Genomic DNA, 15,830 nt, shown 5'->3' with positions numbered 1-15,830 from the left:
TTGGGTGGCATCTGTTTTAAGAATAATCACCCCTGGAGAAATAAGTGTCCTGGTTGACTGACCACTGTCACAAGGAGAGGGTCATAAATTGTCAGCAGGCCCCCTGGCCAGAAGATGATGTAACACCCCTAAGACCTCTGTATATATTTGTATGAAGCACCTGACTTTGATAAAAGTCAGGACTGCTGACCCCACGTGACTTTTGCATAACATCTCAGTGTATAAAAGTAGACCATGGAAAATAAAGAATTGGGATCAGTTTCTCAAAATACTGGTCTCCCCATGTCGCTCTCTCTCTCAAATTCTGGCTGAGTCTCCATCTGGAGCGCGGAACCCGCCATGCTTACTAATTATGCCTGGGCTTCTAAGATCCAACCGGGGAGGCCTCAGTGTCTCCTCTCCTTCGGGAGAACGGAAGGACGCCTGCGGCCTACGTAAGTGGTGCAAGCTTCTTGTCTTGAAGTTTTATTGGTCTCCCGTGTAAACTAAGGTACTCAGCCTCTTTTCTCCACTGAATTTTCCTACTGAGCTATCCTCATTCTATTACTCTTTACATCTTTAATTAATATCTAATTGAAACTATCGTATCCTGATCCTCGCCGATGCCGTCCTGCTTCGAACTCCCTGGATCAGCCGGGGCAGGACGCTGGCACCAGACCCCTGTTCTTAGGGTCTGCTTCCAGGGAACCTGACCTATAACAACCAATTAAATTATTAGTTAAGTGACTGCTGTACAAAAGACTCAAAGAATGTATGTTCAAAATCACAAAGAGCTATATGTCATGGACCTTTTGAATCATAAAGATCAGACGAAAATACAAACCATATATCTGAAATGGGAAGGATCTACCCTTTGTGTATGTGTACATAAATGAAAGAAGCTGTTGGAAAAAGATGAAGCTGTCACAAACTGGGCAATTTTTCCTATCATTCTTCTCAAATTATGCTTTCATACCCATAGGTGAGGAGCTTCCCTGGTGGTAGAATGGTAAAGAATCTGCCTGCTGATACAGGAGACCTGAATTTGATCCCTGGGTTGGAAAGATCCTCTGGAAAAGGCAATGCTTCCCACTCCAGTAGTCTTGCCTGGAGAATCCCATGGACAGAGGAGCCTGGAGGGCTATAGTCCATAGGGTCCCAAAGATTTGGACACAACTTAGCGACTAATCAACCCACAGGTGAATATACTGGAGGATTCATTTTACATAGTATGTTGGAGTAAAACATATTTACATTAAAACACAACAAATCCATTTTGGAGAAGACCACAGAATTGAAATGAGATTTTAAAAATAAAAAACATCAAAGAAATTTTATGCTCATGGAAAAAGGAAGCAAGCAGATGGAAGGGGAAGATATCTGGTTTTATATCCTCAGCCATTCAGAGAACTGAAGCAGAAAAGCTTGAGAAGCACTGCTTTTGGCAAGTTTGGTTGATAGAAAAATCTATAGCAATTGTTAACTATAACTAAAAATATAATTTTAGTGTGAATATATCTTATTATGAAAAAGTTTACTTTTCTTAGTTCCCATTAAGTGTTCCTTTAGTATCATAGGCACATGTGTTCCCACAGTACCCAGAAAACTGATTAACCAAGAACCAGCTCGATGCCATCACTGAACTTGGTTAAGGTAAGGGGGCATAATATTGGCATCACGTCAGCTGTTTAATTTTAAAAATTGTAATTGCAAGGCATGATGGGAATACAGTAGGTGCTGACTCCATGGGTTATTTGTTCTTAAGTCATTCCTTGTGCTTCTGGTAGGAGAGTAGCATGATTTCGAATTTTAAACTTGTTACTACTTTGGTAGATGTCAAAGGAAACTAAAAATCCATATTGACTGTGTATATCCACCTTCGAAGGAAATATGGAATTTTAGTTAAATAACTAACTCAATCTAAAACTGTTTCATGTGTTGTTCATGTTTGATGTGTTACATGCACACATACACACAAACTAAAAAAAAAATTCTTGTTCCCTCAGCTTGGTGCTAAATAATTATATTCTCAGGAAAACTAAGATGCCATTAATATAACTCCCAGGACATTTTATTCACAAAATAAACATTCACACTCTGTAATGAGATCAGATTTCTCTGGGTACAGGTTTAACCATACCATAAGTGAATGAATCATTGAGTCTTTAGATCCGCTAATGCTGATACTATGTTACTTAAGTTTTTGTTTTGAACAGTCTTTTATTTCCCAAGACTCTTGAGGAAGAGTGTTTGTAATTACTTCCAGCCACAAACAAAGCTTCTGGAATAAACCCTTAGTAAACAGGAGTGGCATATTAAAGGATCAGTTTTTTGATATGGCTGTTTTCAAATAGTAGGAAGGATGATACTCTTTGGAGGAATTTTTATTATCTAATTAAATACTTCTTTAGTAGAATAATGTCAGATGAGCTTATTAGCTGGACATTTTGATTAGCCATGTTCTCCTAAATATTCCATGACCAGAAGAGCTGTACAACTCTGATTTAATGCAGTCAGAATGGCAACCAATTCTAGCTGCTGCTTTTATCACAGTCCATCAAAGGAATACAAAGAAGCCCAAATTAAAATAAGTTCCATAATAAAAAGAACATGTTCCTTTTCCAACTGTTTGAAAGCCTTTTCCTATCTTTAAGCAAAGTTCACTCAGTAATTATCTTATTTATGAAAGTAAAAAGCAGAAGGATGTTTCTCTTATTAAATAAATGGCTTTGTGCTTTGAATGCGGAGGGCATCTCGAAACAGTCAAAAAGAAAGCCGCATTGAATGTCATCAACTTATTTCCTCCCACCCACTGTTTTAAATCATTTGCCTGGTTCCAATGTATACTACACTTACGTAAGTTGTTTATGAAGAGCCAAATTAATAGTCTTCACAATTGTTTTCCTTGGAATTTGGAGAGCTGACAAATGAATTAGTAGAAAATGGCAATTCTACATGAATTAGCTTTTAAGTCTCCCTAAGAGGCTGATGCAGAACTTAATAAGAGACTTATTAGGGGAAGTAGGGCAACTTAATTCAGATTGATTATAGACTTTGGTGAAGACAGCTGGGGTTCAAATGAAACTGCAAAAGAACTTATATGCACTTCAAAGTATGCTAAGCAGATGTCTGAAACAATTACTCTGTGCTGCCTTTTCAGATATTTCAAAGGCAGGATGGGAATAGCATGATAAACCAAGGTTCTATTTGCCTAAACCAAGGTAGGGGCTTTAAAAACACACACAGCACTACACCTAAAGTCCGATGCCTTGGGTAAAGGAACATGATTTGACGTTGCTGTCCTCAGTAATTTGCTTTTAATTTTATAAACAGAGCAGGAAATGAGAGCAAATACATGGGAACTAAGTAATAAGCTCTCCTGGCAACACTAACTTGCACTTAATTTTACATTGAACAAATAATGTGGTTAGGAAATTTAATATGATTAAATTCCTCCTTTAGTCTCTAAGCTCTAGTAAGGCCAACAATGATCCTTCTATTTAAAAATACTGAAAAAAACAAACAAACAAAAAAACCTCGACTTCTGAAAGTATTTAAGTGAGAGTTTCCTATAATATGCCTTCTCATAGATATACTCCCAGATAGTAAAGGCCAAATCATATGCTTTTAAACATCAGAATTGTATGGTTTGAAAACTAGATAAAACCCTGGTTACTCCATATGACAGGCATTAGTTCCATATTTAACCCAGATTTATAAAGGATTATACTGTTTCTGTGTTTTCTTCTCCAACAGCTTACATTAATATGTATAGCGCTCATATAAAAGCAACAACAAAGGCCTCCACAGAGAATTGCTCTGTTACTTCTAGCCCATAGCAATTGACAGTTGTTAAGAGCAATTAACAAAATATTAGTAAGCTTTCCTTTTCTTACTACGGGTAGTACATCTTATTCATTATGGAAATATCCTTCCTTTATTCAGAGTGGGGAGCGCTTACATATTGTGAACCAGTTTGGTTCTGCCTGGCCATGCACCTCTTATCTCTGTAACAAAGGGTTAGAAACTTTCTCTATAAAACTCATATATAAGAAAGGATTTAAAGTTGGCTCAGATAAATGACAAATACAACAAAATTGATGAATAATAAAATATCAGGGTTAAAATTTAAAAAGCAATAAGGGAGGAGAGAGTTACATGAACATAGCTGAAATCTTGCTTCTAAAGTGAAGATGAAATTCTAATGTGTTACATCACATTTCACATTACCTACCAGGAGGAAACATACTTGGTTTTCTCAGTGTCAAATTCTGAGATAGCATTTCTCTGACAAATTTCTCAGATAAACCATGCCACAGGTAGCCTGAAGAGAGCACTTACCAGTTTTCTTCTTAAATTTTTAGATGGGAATGTTGAAAATTAAAATAAGTCAGGATGGCATGGTAGCTTCATCGTTATCTCTGTTCTACTACATGCATAATTACATTATTCTCAATTATAATTACAAAAAGGTCCAACTAAAATATTTCATTGTAAGAACTCCAAGGAAAATCTCACAGAATCCCTGTACTTGAATGTTCATAATAAGAAATATAAGTTGAAAGTCTGAGTGAAAAAAAAAAAAACATGTAAAATACATAACTACAAGGGTATGAGAAATCTGTGTATTCCAAGATGGCAGCCTGGGAGAGTCTAACTATAGTGTGTGAAAAACTGTTTCAAGTCAATTGGCAAACTAAAGGCAGTGAAATGTTTCTGGCTCAAGACTGACGTACCAGTCAGTGTCATGAAACCATGGTAGGTTAAAACAAAGAGACAACATAGAAAAACAACAACTTGCACAAAGTTTTTCACACAGGAATTATTCTTAAGAACAAAGATGTCATAAGTAGACTTTAGATTCAAAAGTTGTTCTATTCTATTAAAACCTACATGTTTTCCACTTATAGGTATATGTAGCACACCTAGCGATTCAAGGAGTTATTCTCATTCCCCGTGACTACAGAGAAAGTAAGAATATTAGCATAGTCACATAAACATTGGTGTTATTTCCAGTAAAATGAGAAATCATGATTCTGTCCTTAAAATATTTGATAAGCAGTATGAATCATGAATTTTAAAAATAAAGAAGCATTTAAAATTTAAATTTTATTCTAGTGGTTATTTCTATGGCAGCTATATTTGGAAGGCTGAGATTCTCTTAGTGAGCTAAATAGTCAATATTAACATTATGTTCCTTTCTCTTATTGTATATACACTGTCCTAAAGATGATGACTAGTAATAATGCCATGTCCATAGGGTTCTAAGACTTAGTTGTTGTCTTATCCATTCTCCAAATTCTAAAATCACATTTGCTAATTAAATCATGTAATGCTAAATCCCACAGAAACACACATTCCATAGTGACTTGAATAACAACTTCTTTAACAAATGAGAGCTGAATGGAGGCGGATATTATGAGAGAGTCACTAAGGGTGATGAAAACAAACTGAGATGGATACATAAAATGTTCTGGCTACCAGCCTAGCTATCCGTTCCACATTCCCTACAGTGTGGAGCCTCTGAGGGCTTAAATTTAAGGGCTTAAATTGCTGAGTAGAAAAATAGGAAGCGTGGTCTTAAGTACTCTTCTGCTGCTTTTCAAACTAAGTTTTAGTTAATAAAATTCACTCCTGATAAACTACCACCACCAAAGTTTTAAAGCTGGTATTGTTGAGATGCAACAGAAAAAAGCTGGTGTTTATTTCCACTGTGGAATGAAGAGCAACTTCTGAAGGGAAATAAATATATATAAACTTATATCATCTATAATTTTAAGATAGGCATAAAATATTTATGGAATACTGGTTTAGAAACCAAGATAATCCCATCTGTTATGACCAGTAAATACATATTATGATCAGGTACTGTAAGTTTAGTGTATTGGTGTCTGAGAAAGAAGTGTTGTTACATATAAGCTCTTTTTAAAGCAGCATTCAGTGTATACATGTTTTGTTATTACTGAGATGGGAGTGAGGAGGCTTACCAATCAGGGTATGGGAAATGAAGTTAGTCTTAGGATCAAGAACAGATGAGACAGGGGAATTGAAAAGAAAACTGCAAATAGGGTTGGGTCAGGGCCAGTTGATATATGAGCTGTTCTATTTTTAGTTAGTTTTTGTTATTAAGTCATGCTGTATCCATTCTCCATCTATATTCATTATCTTACTAATGCTCCTGTGTGACCCATATGACTCAAAATGAATCCTTTAAGTCTGCTCAAAAGCCTATATAGTTAGCCACTTTATTTCCTTTGGGACATTCTTTTAAGTTAATTTGCCATTTGGGGGGAAATTTTTAAGAATTTAATTCCTAGGGAGGTGGGAGGGGTATTCAGGATGGGGAACACATGTACACTAATGGCGGATTCAAGTCAATGTATGGCAAAATCAATACAATATTGTAAAGTAAAATAAATAAGTTAATTAAAAAAAGAATTTAGTTCTTATATTTTGGGATAAAAATAATATTTTTTAATGCTGAATAGGTAATATATTTCAAAACATTATTATTAAAATTAAAAATTATTATTAAAATTAAAAATTATTTTAATTTTTATGTACACAGAATTGTTAACCATTGCTTTAAAAGTTAGACCTGGGGTCATAGAATGTTAGGGAAGATATTTTGGGAGTTATCAAGTCAAATTTTTAATCTCCCTTGATATCTTCACCTACTATTTTAATGAAGAGCTTTTCAATTCCACATTAGACTGTAGGCTTCATAAGGACAAAGACCAAGCCTGTTCCATTTATAACACTTTGGCCACCTCACGTGAAGAGTTGACTCATTGGAAAAGACTCTGATGCTGGGAGGGATTGGGGGCAGGAGGAGAAGGGGACGACAGAGGATGAGATGGATGGATGGCATCACCGACTTGATGGATGTGAGTTTGAGTGAACTCCGGGAGTTGGTGATGGACAGGGAGGCCTGGCATGCTGCAATTCATGGGGCCGCAAAGAGTCGGACACGACTGAGCGACTGAACTGAACTGAACTGAACACATATATAGTGCATTTTACAGTAGCTCATAAACAACTGTTGAGTGAAGGAATAAAATAAGCTACATTAGATTTCTTATATGCTGCTGGCAGTGTACTAGGAACAGAATTCACAGATGTACAGCAGGATCCTTTTTCTGAGGACCCTTACTTTCTATGGGAGAACAAAAAGGCCACAATGTATGTGAAGTTTAAGTGCAACAATTTAAGCATGTGTGGTGATCTATAGAAGCACTGAATTAAGAGCAGTTTCTTCTGCTTGATGGGAGGTGGGGGTGAAAGATGGGCCTGGAGCCATTGGAGTTGAGCTGAGTGAAAGTTTACCAGGCAGATAAGTTGGGCTGACCAGGCAGAGGGGAGAGCATTTGCAAAGGTAGAGAGTTATGAAAAGAGATGGGAAAAGGGGGATATGGTCAGAGTGTCCTGAATGACCTAGAGAGAACAGAAGCAACAGTCAGGTTTCTATGCTAGTGCTAGGTAGAAACAGGGTCACCTGCCTTCGGCATTTGCTGGACTTCTTCATCAGGCAGGCAGTCTCCTGCAGAGTGTTTGGATTAGAATTGGAAGAGAATGGATAACAGAAATATCAGTAAGGAAACTGTTTATTTGTTCACTCACTAAGCAAATATTTAAACTGTAGTGTCTGTGATATACCATGGATGCTGATGGGGAATGGGGTTTAAGGATGTATAATATAGCTATCTGAATTAACAGATGCTGGGACTAGAAGGGGACACTGGGAAAAAGAGGAGAGAAAACATAAAGGAGATATTCGGAGGCAAAATGAGCAATCAGTGAAGTTAATGAAAACATATAGGTGAATAGGCCAACAAGAGAACAAATGGATTTGCTTTCAGAATGGTTGCCTTTGGATTCTAATGGCATATGGGTTAGCAGACCAGAAAAGAGATTCGGACTAGAAATTCAGATCTGTCACCATTCACTCCATTTCAAACCGGGAGCATTTATCCAAAAAGAAGAGAACTGACCTGGAGGAGGAAATGGCAACCCACTCCAGTATTCTTGTCTGGAGAGTCCAATGGGCAGAGGAGCCTGGTGGGCTACAGTCCATAGGGTTACAAAGAGTCAGACATGACTGAAGTGACTTAGCACATGAGCTAAGGTTTTTATAGAATAAAAAGAGAACTGAGCTCAGATTAGAAACTTGGGCATATCAACACCTGAAGGGTGGGGAGAGTTTCAGAATTGAGGAAAATGAAGGAAGAAGAAGGATGTGGAGGCAACAGTGCCATGAAAGCCAAGGGAGAAGAGATCTTCCAGAATGAGGGAGCTGCCAAATGTGCCAAGTTCAGGTGAGGATTTCACTTCTTTTGCATTTGAACCTGGGGGGATGTGTTGGTTTTGACACTAGATAAACAGACAAAATATGTTTCAAGTTGCTACTTTTCAAAATGATACTCCTAAATATGTATATTCTTTCTTTGTAAATGTATTTATCATCTTTGTGTCATATGGGAATGTAACTTTGGTCTCATAGACACTATTCCAAATATAGAGTGATATTTCCTAATCCCTGAAGTGGACTAATACAATGCAAAAATTGTATTCTATACAATGCCTTTTAATGGAAGGGCAGAATTAATGGTCTCAGTTCACAGTACCATAACTCACTCAAGTCATATAATTCAGTTAGCAAAAAGGCCAAAACCTAGACTCCTGGCTACTGACTAGATATTGTATTTTTCTCTTCTCTGATACTAAGAACCAAAAATACACACATACACACACACACGCACTCAAGACACCCATGCGTAATTCAGACCACTTTAGTACACTTAAATGAATTTCCTCATAGCAAAATCAAAAAGATTTATTTTTATCCTGTAACTTAATATTTCATTTTCTATTACTGAAGACAGGCAGATGATTAGATCACTATCTTCTCATTGAGAAAATACTGGGTTGGCCAAAAAGTTTGTTCAAATTCTCCGGGCCACCTCCCCCACACCCAACCATGAGCCAGAAGACTCTGAATTTGTGAAAGCATTCAAATACATAAGGGCCCCATTTTTAACTTTGTGAGAAGAAAATATTGCACCAGAGTTCAGATTAGAACCTCCTTTGAATCTCTCAAAGGGTGCTGAGGCCAAGGAGTAGACCGTACCTTGACTTTCTCGAGGTGATCCTGGAGGGAGTCAATGAGAAGATCGCCCACGGGCTGCCATGATCCCTTGATCACCTCAGCTTGGCGCAGTTTGAGGTCCAGCTCGTCCGTGGCCTCCTGCAGTTCTTGGAGTCTTTCGAGGGCCTCGTCTATTTTTCTCTGCCAGTCAGCCGAGTGTAGGTTCAATTTTTCCCACTCTGTGTTGACCTCCTCAGCCTGCTTTCGTAGGAGTCGTGTGACATTCTGGGCTTTCTCCTCAGGCGGCAGCTCTAAATTGGTAATACGACAAGGTTTTAGGCCACATTCGTTTTTGTGTTTAAAAAAAAAAAATAACCTTGCTGAAAAGGTCATACTGGCAAAAAGAAAGAGAAAAGTTTCACAACAGGGCAACCTTCTGATTAAGGGCTCTTTTCTACTTTGGAGTTTGGCACATCTGAAGTCGTGTCTTCCTGAGTGAATCTGTTCTACTTTATATCAATCAGATAATCCAAGATTCATTTAAGCTACTGAGTAGCAAGATGTTAGGATGCACACCACAAGCTCAAATTTACTGCAGGAAAGAAGGCTCTTAAATTGAAAATTAGATTATAGTCTTTGTGACAATAAACTTCCTCACAGATAATCTCTTTTGTTTGCTGTTTACTAAATGTTTCAATAAGTGATCGCTAATCTCTTTTAATGTTTATTTATGAATGTGCAAACAGATTTATGCATGGTGCTTTATGAGTCCCTTTTCTTTTTCAGCATCAAGGTTTAATTTGAATCGATTCTATTTAACCCAGAAAATATGAGACCTATCCAGACCTTGGCAGCCAGAATGGATGGGTTGCTCTGTCACCACTGATCCTTCTATCAATATGTTATTACAGTTCCACATTCAATTACCTCTGGGCTCCTGGTAGAGTTTCTCTAGTCCTTCCAAAGGCTGCTCTGTCAGAAATATTCGTACAGTCTCAAGAGTACTCATGATTACAGGTTCTTTCGTTTTCAGTTCCCTCTTGAAGGCCTGTGAAATGAGATGAAAAGAAATGCTGATTTGGCTTGTGGCATTCTCCTCCAAATTAATCCTGGGTGCTCAGAACTTGGTTATGAAATTCCCAGGTCAATTTCTATCTCCTTTATTTATAAACTGATAGCCATAAAATGATAAAGAAGGCTCGATAGATCTTTCTGTTAAGGAGGAAAACACTGTTTGTATTGTGGAGAGCATAGAGGAGCTTTCGATACGTTAACATCCTTTAAGATATGAGTGATTTATTTAAGTAACTTGACTGCCAAGCTTGAAACCTGGAGCTACAGTTCTAAGACATATATTGCAAAACTCTAGCAGGGCTAATGAAACTTACGCATACCCAAAAGAATAGATATCCAGACTATAATGGGAAACCTAAAAGGTCACTTGGAAAAACTTAGATTGTACTGAAGTATATGACCAATCCTAATTCATAAACATCAGCTAATTCTGTCAAAATGTCTGACAATGAACATAAAGATGTATTAATAGTAGACTAAGTGAAACCTCAACACTTTTGAGAAATACCCATTACATTTTCTGTTGTGACTTCTTTGAACATGGGAGAAATGTTTTGAGGTACACTGGAGGTAGATTTGTGGGAACAAGCTTCTCTAAAAGAGTGAGCCTAGAACAGATGTCTTGAGGTCATCTAAATCAGTTATCAATTTAAGTCTCTAATTTAATCTTCTTTGATACAGGGTATTAAAAGACAACAAAAACGCACATTTTCTGCCTTCAAGAAGTTTCTGAACCAAAAGAAGGGAGAAAACGAATACACTAGAAACAACGAAAACACTAAAATTCATGCCTAACCAAGTGCTAAGGGTTGTGAGACATCCTGTGAGGCTAGGATAAATTCAGATACTCTGAAGCCATTGAAGATAGCTATTGACCCATATTCTGCAATCTCAGAAGGGAAGTCATTAATGAAAATATTAAATATCACGTAAATGCTAAAAGATCAGTGTCAAAACAACAGTAATAATAGTCATCCTGATCTGCTGCTGCTGTTGCTAAGTTGCTTCAGTCGTGTCCAGCTCTTCGGGATCCCAGGGACTATAGCCTACCAGGCTCCTCCATCCATGGGATTTTCCAGGCAAGAACACTGGAGTGGGTTGCCATTTCCTTCTCCAAGTCATTCTGATCTAGGACTTAATTATTCATATCTTGTTTCAATTCTACCTTATTTTTAGAAAGGTTGCCTATTGAATTTAAACCCTGTTTTGTTTCTGAGAGAAAACTTAGCAGCATCCCCTTTAAATTTCAGATATATCATGTTTTAAGAGTACTCTACAAATACACTGTGTGACACATTTATAAAGAAAAGCCTAATAGTGTTCGCCATTTAAAGAAATCCTGAGTCTTATACTTTGCAAAAGGATCCATCTTTCAATGTTATTTACAATTGAGCAGAGAGATGCAAGGTTTTTGAGCCAAAGTAATGAAATTTTATAAGTGGAATAGGAGGATTCAGCCTGTAGATAGGGATGCAACTTCTGTAGAGTTGGATATTCTTACACCCTTGAAATCATACAGAGTGGGTGGGTTATTTGTTCTGCTTACATGTAAATTTTCCCTCTGATATTTCATTTGTAATCTGTTTGTGAATGTGCACATAGACATGTTTTTGTGTGCATATGTATATATAGTTCTTGTATTCCTGCATTTTTATCAAATACCTAATTTTTCCAGATTCAAGATAATTATTACTTTACTTTGTCTCTCCAGTTGGACTTGACATTAGGAAGGTGATACTGAATTTACCAATGATAAAAATAATAATATCTCCCTTTATTGAACTGCTATGTGTCAGTGGTTATATTAGAGACTAGAAATACCTACTCCAGTATTCTTGCCTGGAGAATCCCAGGGACGGGGGAGCCTGGTGGGCTGCCCTCTATGGGGTCACACAGAGTTGGACACGACTGAAGCGACTTAGCAGCAGAAATACAGAGTTGAATGCAAAACAGCCCTTCCTAGGTAGGAACTTATAGTAAACAGTGGAAGATTTGATCACATAAATAATTTCAACACAATGTAGAAAGTGCTATAGGCTTGCACAATATGGGAAAGGAAATTGGGAAAGGCTTCCTGGAGAAGATAGTATTCATGAAGAATTCTAAAGCAGGAACATGAGTCAGCAAGGGAAAAGTAGGTTGGAGGAAGAGGAAAGAAGACGAAAATGCACGTATGAAGACAGAGGGTAACTCAGTGTGCCAGTGCAGTTCTCTCAAGAAGGTGAGCATTTGTAGAAGATAAAGTACAAGAAGACATGTCCACAGATGAACCAGGGTACTGTTCTCATCTCAAACTAATTAGACCTTTAAGTCAGGGTTTGAACCTCAACTTCTGACCATATACAAAGTCTAGGTATTGTTTTGTAGGGAATCAGGAGCCTTTGAAGGGATTTAAGCAGGAAGTGGCATGGGCATGTATGCATTTCAAATCAATTCCTCTGACATTAGTACAGAGTACATATTTGAGAAGGACAGAAATGGAGTCAGAGAAAACAGGAGGCAATTGAAAGAATTCACTGAAAGGTTATGAGGATCTGATCCAGGGAAATGGTATCAGGAAGAAAAAAACCAAACAGAGTAGGGAAATGTTTAAGAGAGTAGAGGTGTGGGAATTTGGTGACCAAACTGATGCTGAAGAAGAAGAAAAAGAGCAAGGGTGAACTCCTAGTTTCTAGGTTGGGTAGAGGAGGGAATGCTGGGTGCAATTAAACTAAACGTGAGGAAATAAACTCTCCTGGATTTCTCAGTACACCTATAAAAAGTTCTAGCCACACTAACACCTTCCCATACCATGAGAATCAGATCTGTAATCATTTGTCTGATTAATTTTACTGATCCAAGGGGGCCAATTGGTTACAGCCCAGAGTAGTTCTCTAGGTTAAGCTGCAAGGTGTCAGAAAGACTGGAATGGCTATCTCTGTGGGCATTTACATTTCAAAAATATAAAGCCCAGACGTTGGAGACATTTCTAGGTTGTAGAATCTGAGGTGCATGGGGCTACCTGGCTCCCAGAGAAGCTGGAATTAGCACTCAGAGCCATTAGGTTTCCAAGGAGACCCTTTCAGAGGGACAAGGGGACGCCTGCCTCCTTCTCCTTTATAAGCAGAGAAAAATCATTTTTTCCTGGGTCAGTTACTCACACAGGACAAATTTAATCAGATCTCACCATGTCTCCTTAGGGGTAAGGCATGAACAAAGGGTAGAAGATAGTGATGATATTTACTGGAGGTTGATTAAAGGAAATCAGCCTCTGGTCTAGAATACCTTATGTGCACATTCAGGATAAAAATTAATAAAGACAAATATGAAAACTCCAATACTCCTATGAGGGGGGTCTGTTGGGCAACAGAATAAGGGGATGTGATACCCTCAGCTTGGAGATATAACATTCATTCCAGCAGGAAACAAGTTTCGAATACCATGTTTAGGGAGAAGAAATGAGATATAGGAGTCATTCTCTCACTAAGTTAATATACACTAAGGGTCTATGATTATGCTTATAGGCAAGGATTAAAATTACGTCAGTAGATGAGATTACTCAGTGGAGTGAACTGAAAAGAAAATTCTGGAGAACATACATAAAAATGTAATGAGCGGACAGAGTAATTGGATCCTATGAAAAACTGAAAAGGATTGGATAGGTATAAAGATTGGGGGAAAGAAGGACTGTAAAGCTGCTCAAGACAGTGAAGAGTTTGAGAGGAACAAAGTGACCAAGAGTGTCCAATCATGACAAAGAAGTAAAGCAAGATCAGCGCTGAAAACTGTTCATGAGACTTGGTAAGAACAATTTCAGTGGAGGCAGTAGCTTTGGAAATAGTTCAGCTGAGGAGCAAGTAAGAGAAGAAAGAGAAGGTATTTCAAATGACAATTATTTGCCTAGTATCTTTTTTTTTTTTTCTGAGAGGGAGAAGATGACAGGACAGAGATGATCACAAGGTAGAGAGAGATACATTCTTTTTAGGATAGTGGTGGTTTGAACACAGATGGAAAGTTGGATAATCAACCATCCTGGTTTGCCAGGAACTAAGGACCAGGAACCTTTGATGCTGAAACCAGGATAGCATCAGGCAAATTAGGACAGTTGGTCACCACAGTAGAGAAGGATATGTTAAAGACCTCAGGGCAAGTGGAGATAATTGTTGGGGCAGGGTCTATCAAATAAGGAAACAGATTTTAATGGTCCCGCTGAACTGAAAAAGCTCAAGACACTGATGATGCGATTCCATTGTTAAAACTGAATAGCCCTGTGATGACCTAGCAGAGTGGAATTGGAGGGTAGGGTGGGAGGGAGGCTCAAGAGGAAGGGGATATATGTATACATATAACTGATTCACGTCATCATACAGCAGAAACTAACACCACATTGTAAAGCAATTATACTTCAAGAATAAAATTAAAAAACTGAACAGCAAATAATTCAAGGCTGAGGACCACCCATCCATTGTGAGAGACCACTTGTTTGCTCCTCGAGTTGTTGCCAACAGCTTAGCTCCACCACAGCTGCACAGTTTATTTCTAAATATGAGTCACTAAGGATTAAAATAAATCTAAAGAAACGACAAAGGGAGTTCTGTCATTACAAACAAATAAGCACCATTATTTTCACATTGATGCCAGAAATTAAGAGAAGAAAGTAGATGGAAGATAGAACAGTTAAGTGACTGAAACTTGAGAATTTAAGATTTAGACTCAACACACACATAAAACGGTAAAAACTCCAGAAAAAAAGGGAGAGAAAAAAAAAAAAAAAACAACTATAAAGAGCAATGTCATATTAAACATGGTTATATGAAAGGTGCTTTTCCATTTATTCATGTAACACATTTTGAGAACCTACTATGTACCAGACACTGTTCTAGGCAATGGACATGGTTGATTTTTAGAGCATGGAGTTTAAAAGAGATAAGTTTAGGTAGAAAAATAATAACAAGACAACAACAGCAAAAAAAAAAAAAAAAAATCCTCATGAAGATATTGCATTAAAATGATGAAAAATAGATTTCTCAATATCTGATCAATTTACCCCAGACTGCATGTTATAACAATTAACTTCATTTGAAAAGTAAGGAAAATGGAGCCATCTTAAAACAACAACAACATTCAATACCAAGAGCCTTAACTCTTCAATAGCGTCTTGTTTCACAAAAAAATAAAGGAGATTTGAATGACACTGGGGAAAATACATACTTATACACAGTACTGAATGTGTCTTATTGATTATAATTAATATTTTAAATGAGGCAAGTTGGTTCATTCTTTTGCTGATATGAAAAAGCTACCAGACATAAAGCCCTTCTCCCTTACATACACAGAATTTATCTTTACATTATTTAGCTGTCAATATTCAACTGATATGGTATTTACTTCCTGAATCTTTTGAACAGATGAAACTATTTTCTTTAAAACCCACCATTTCCCCCATACCTCCTTTCTTCTCTTTTTGAGAGAGCCAGGCCCAAGGGTCTGAAATAGTGATGTGGAAGAATTAGAGGCAACTACAAAACACTTCAAGTAACTTCGTGAAAAGAAAATAATCTTCTGTCTCACAAATGAGAACAAGGCCTACTAAACTGATATTTTTCCTTTAGCTTCTTGAAGTTCAGAAAATAAACTTACAGGAATCGTGCTACAAAATTACAGTAGCAGCAAATCCCAAGGTACATCCATTTTATTGCAAAGGTTAAATCAT

At 37.4% G+C, this 15,830-nt stretch overlaps 1 protein-coding gene across 11 annotated transcripts in view; it reads right to left on the bottom strand.

Moving 5' to 3' along the window:
• The window catches only part of DMD (dystrophin), a 2,228,404-nt gene that overhangs the window by 370,384 nt on the left and 1,842,190 nt on the right, over nucleotides 1-15,830 (bottom strand). For all 11 annotated transcript variants that reach the window (XM_061410475.1, XM_061410469.1, XM_061410467.1 and 8 more), the window contains 2 exons: nucleotides 9,992-10,112; nucleotides 9,107-9,375 (listed from right to left, as the gene is read on the bottom strand). In XM_061410475.1, the coding sequence (XP_061266459.1) occupies nucleotides 9,107-9,375; nucleotides 9,992-10,112 (390 nt within the window). The remainder of the gene's footprint in view (nucleotides 1-9,106; nucleotides 9,376-9,991; nucleotides 10,113-15,830) is intronic.

The sequence above is a fragment of the Bos javanicus genome, chromosome X (assembly GCF_032452875.1).
Source record: "Bos javanicus breed banteng chromosome X, ARS-OSU_banteng_1.0, whole genome shotgun sequence".
Lineage (NCBI taxonomy): Eukaryota > Metazoa > Chordata > Mammalia > Artiodactyla > Bovidae > Bos > Bos javanicus.
The sequence above is the reverse complement of the archived record's forward strand: the minus strand, read 5'-3'. Positions and strand labels throughout refer to the sequence as shown.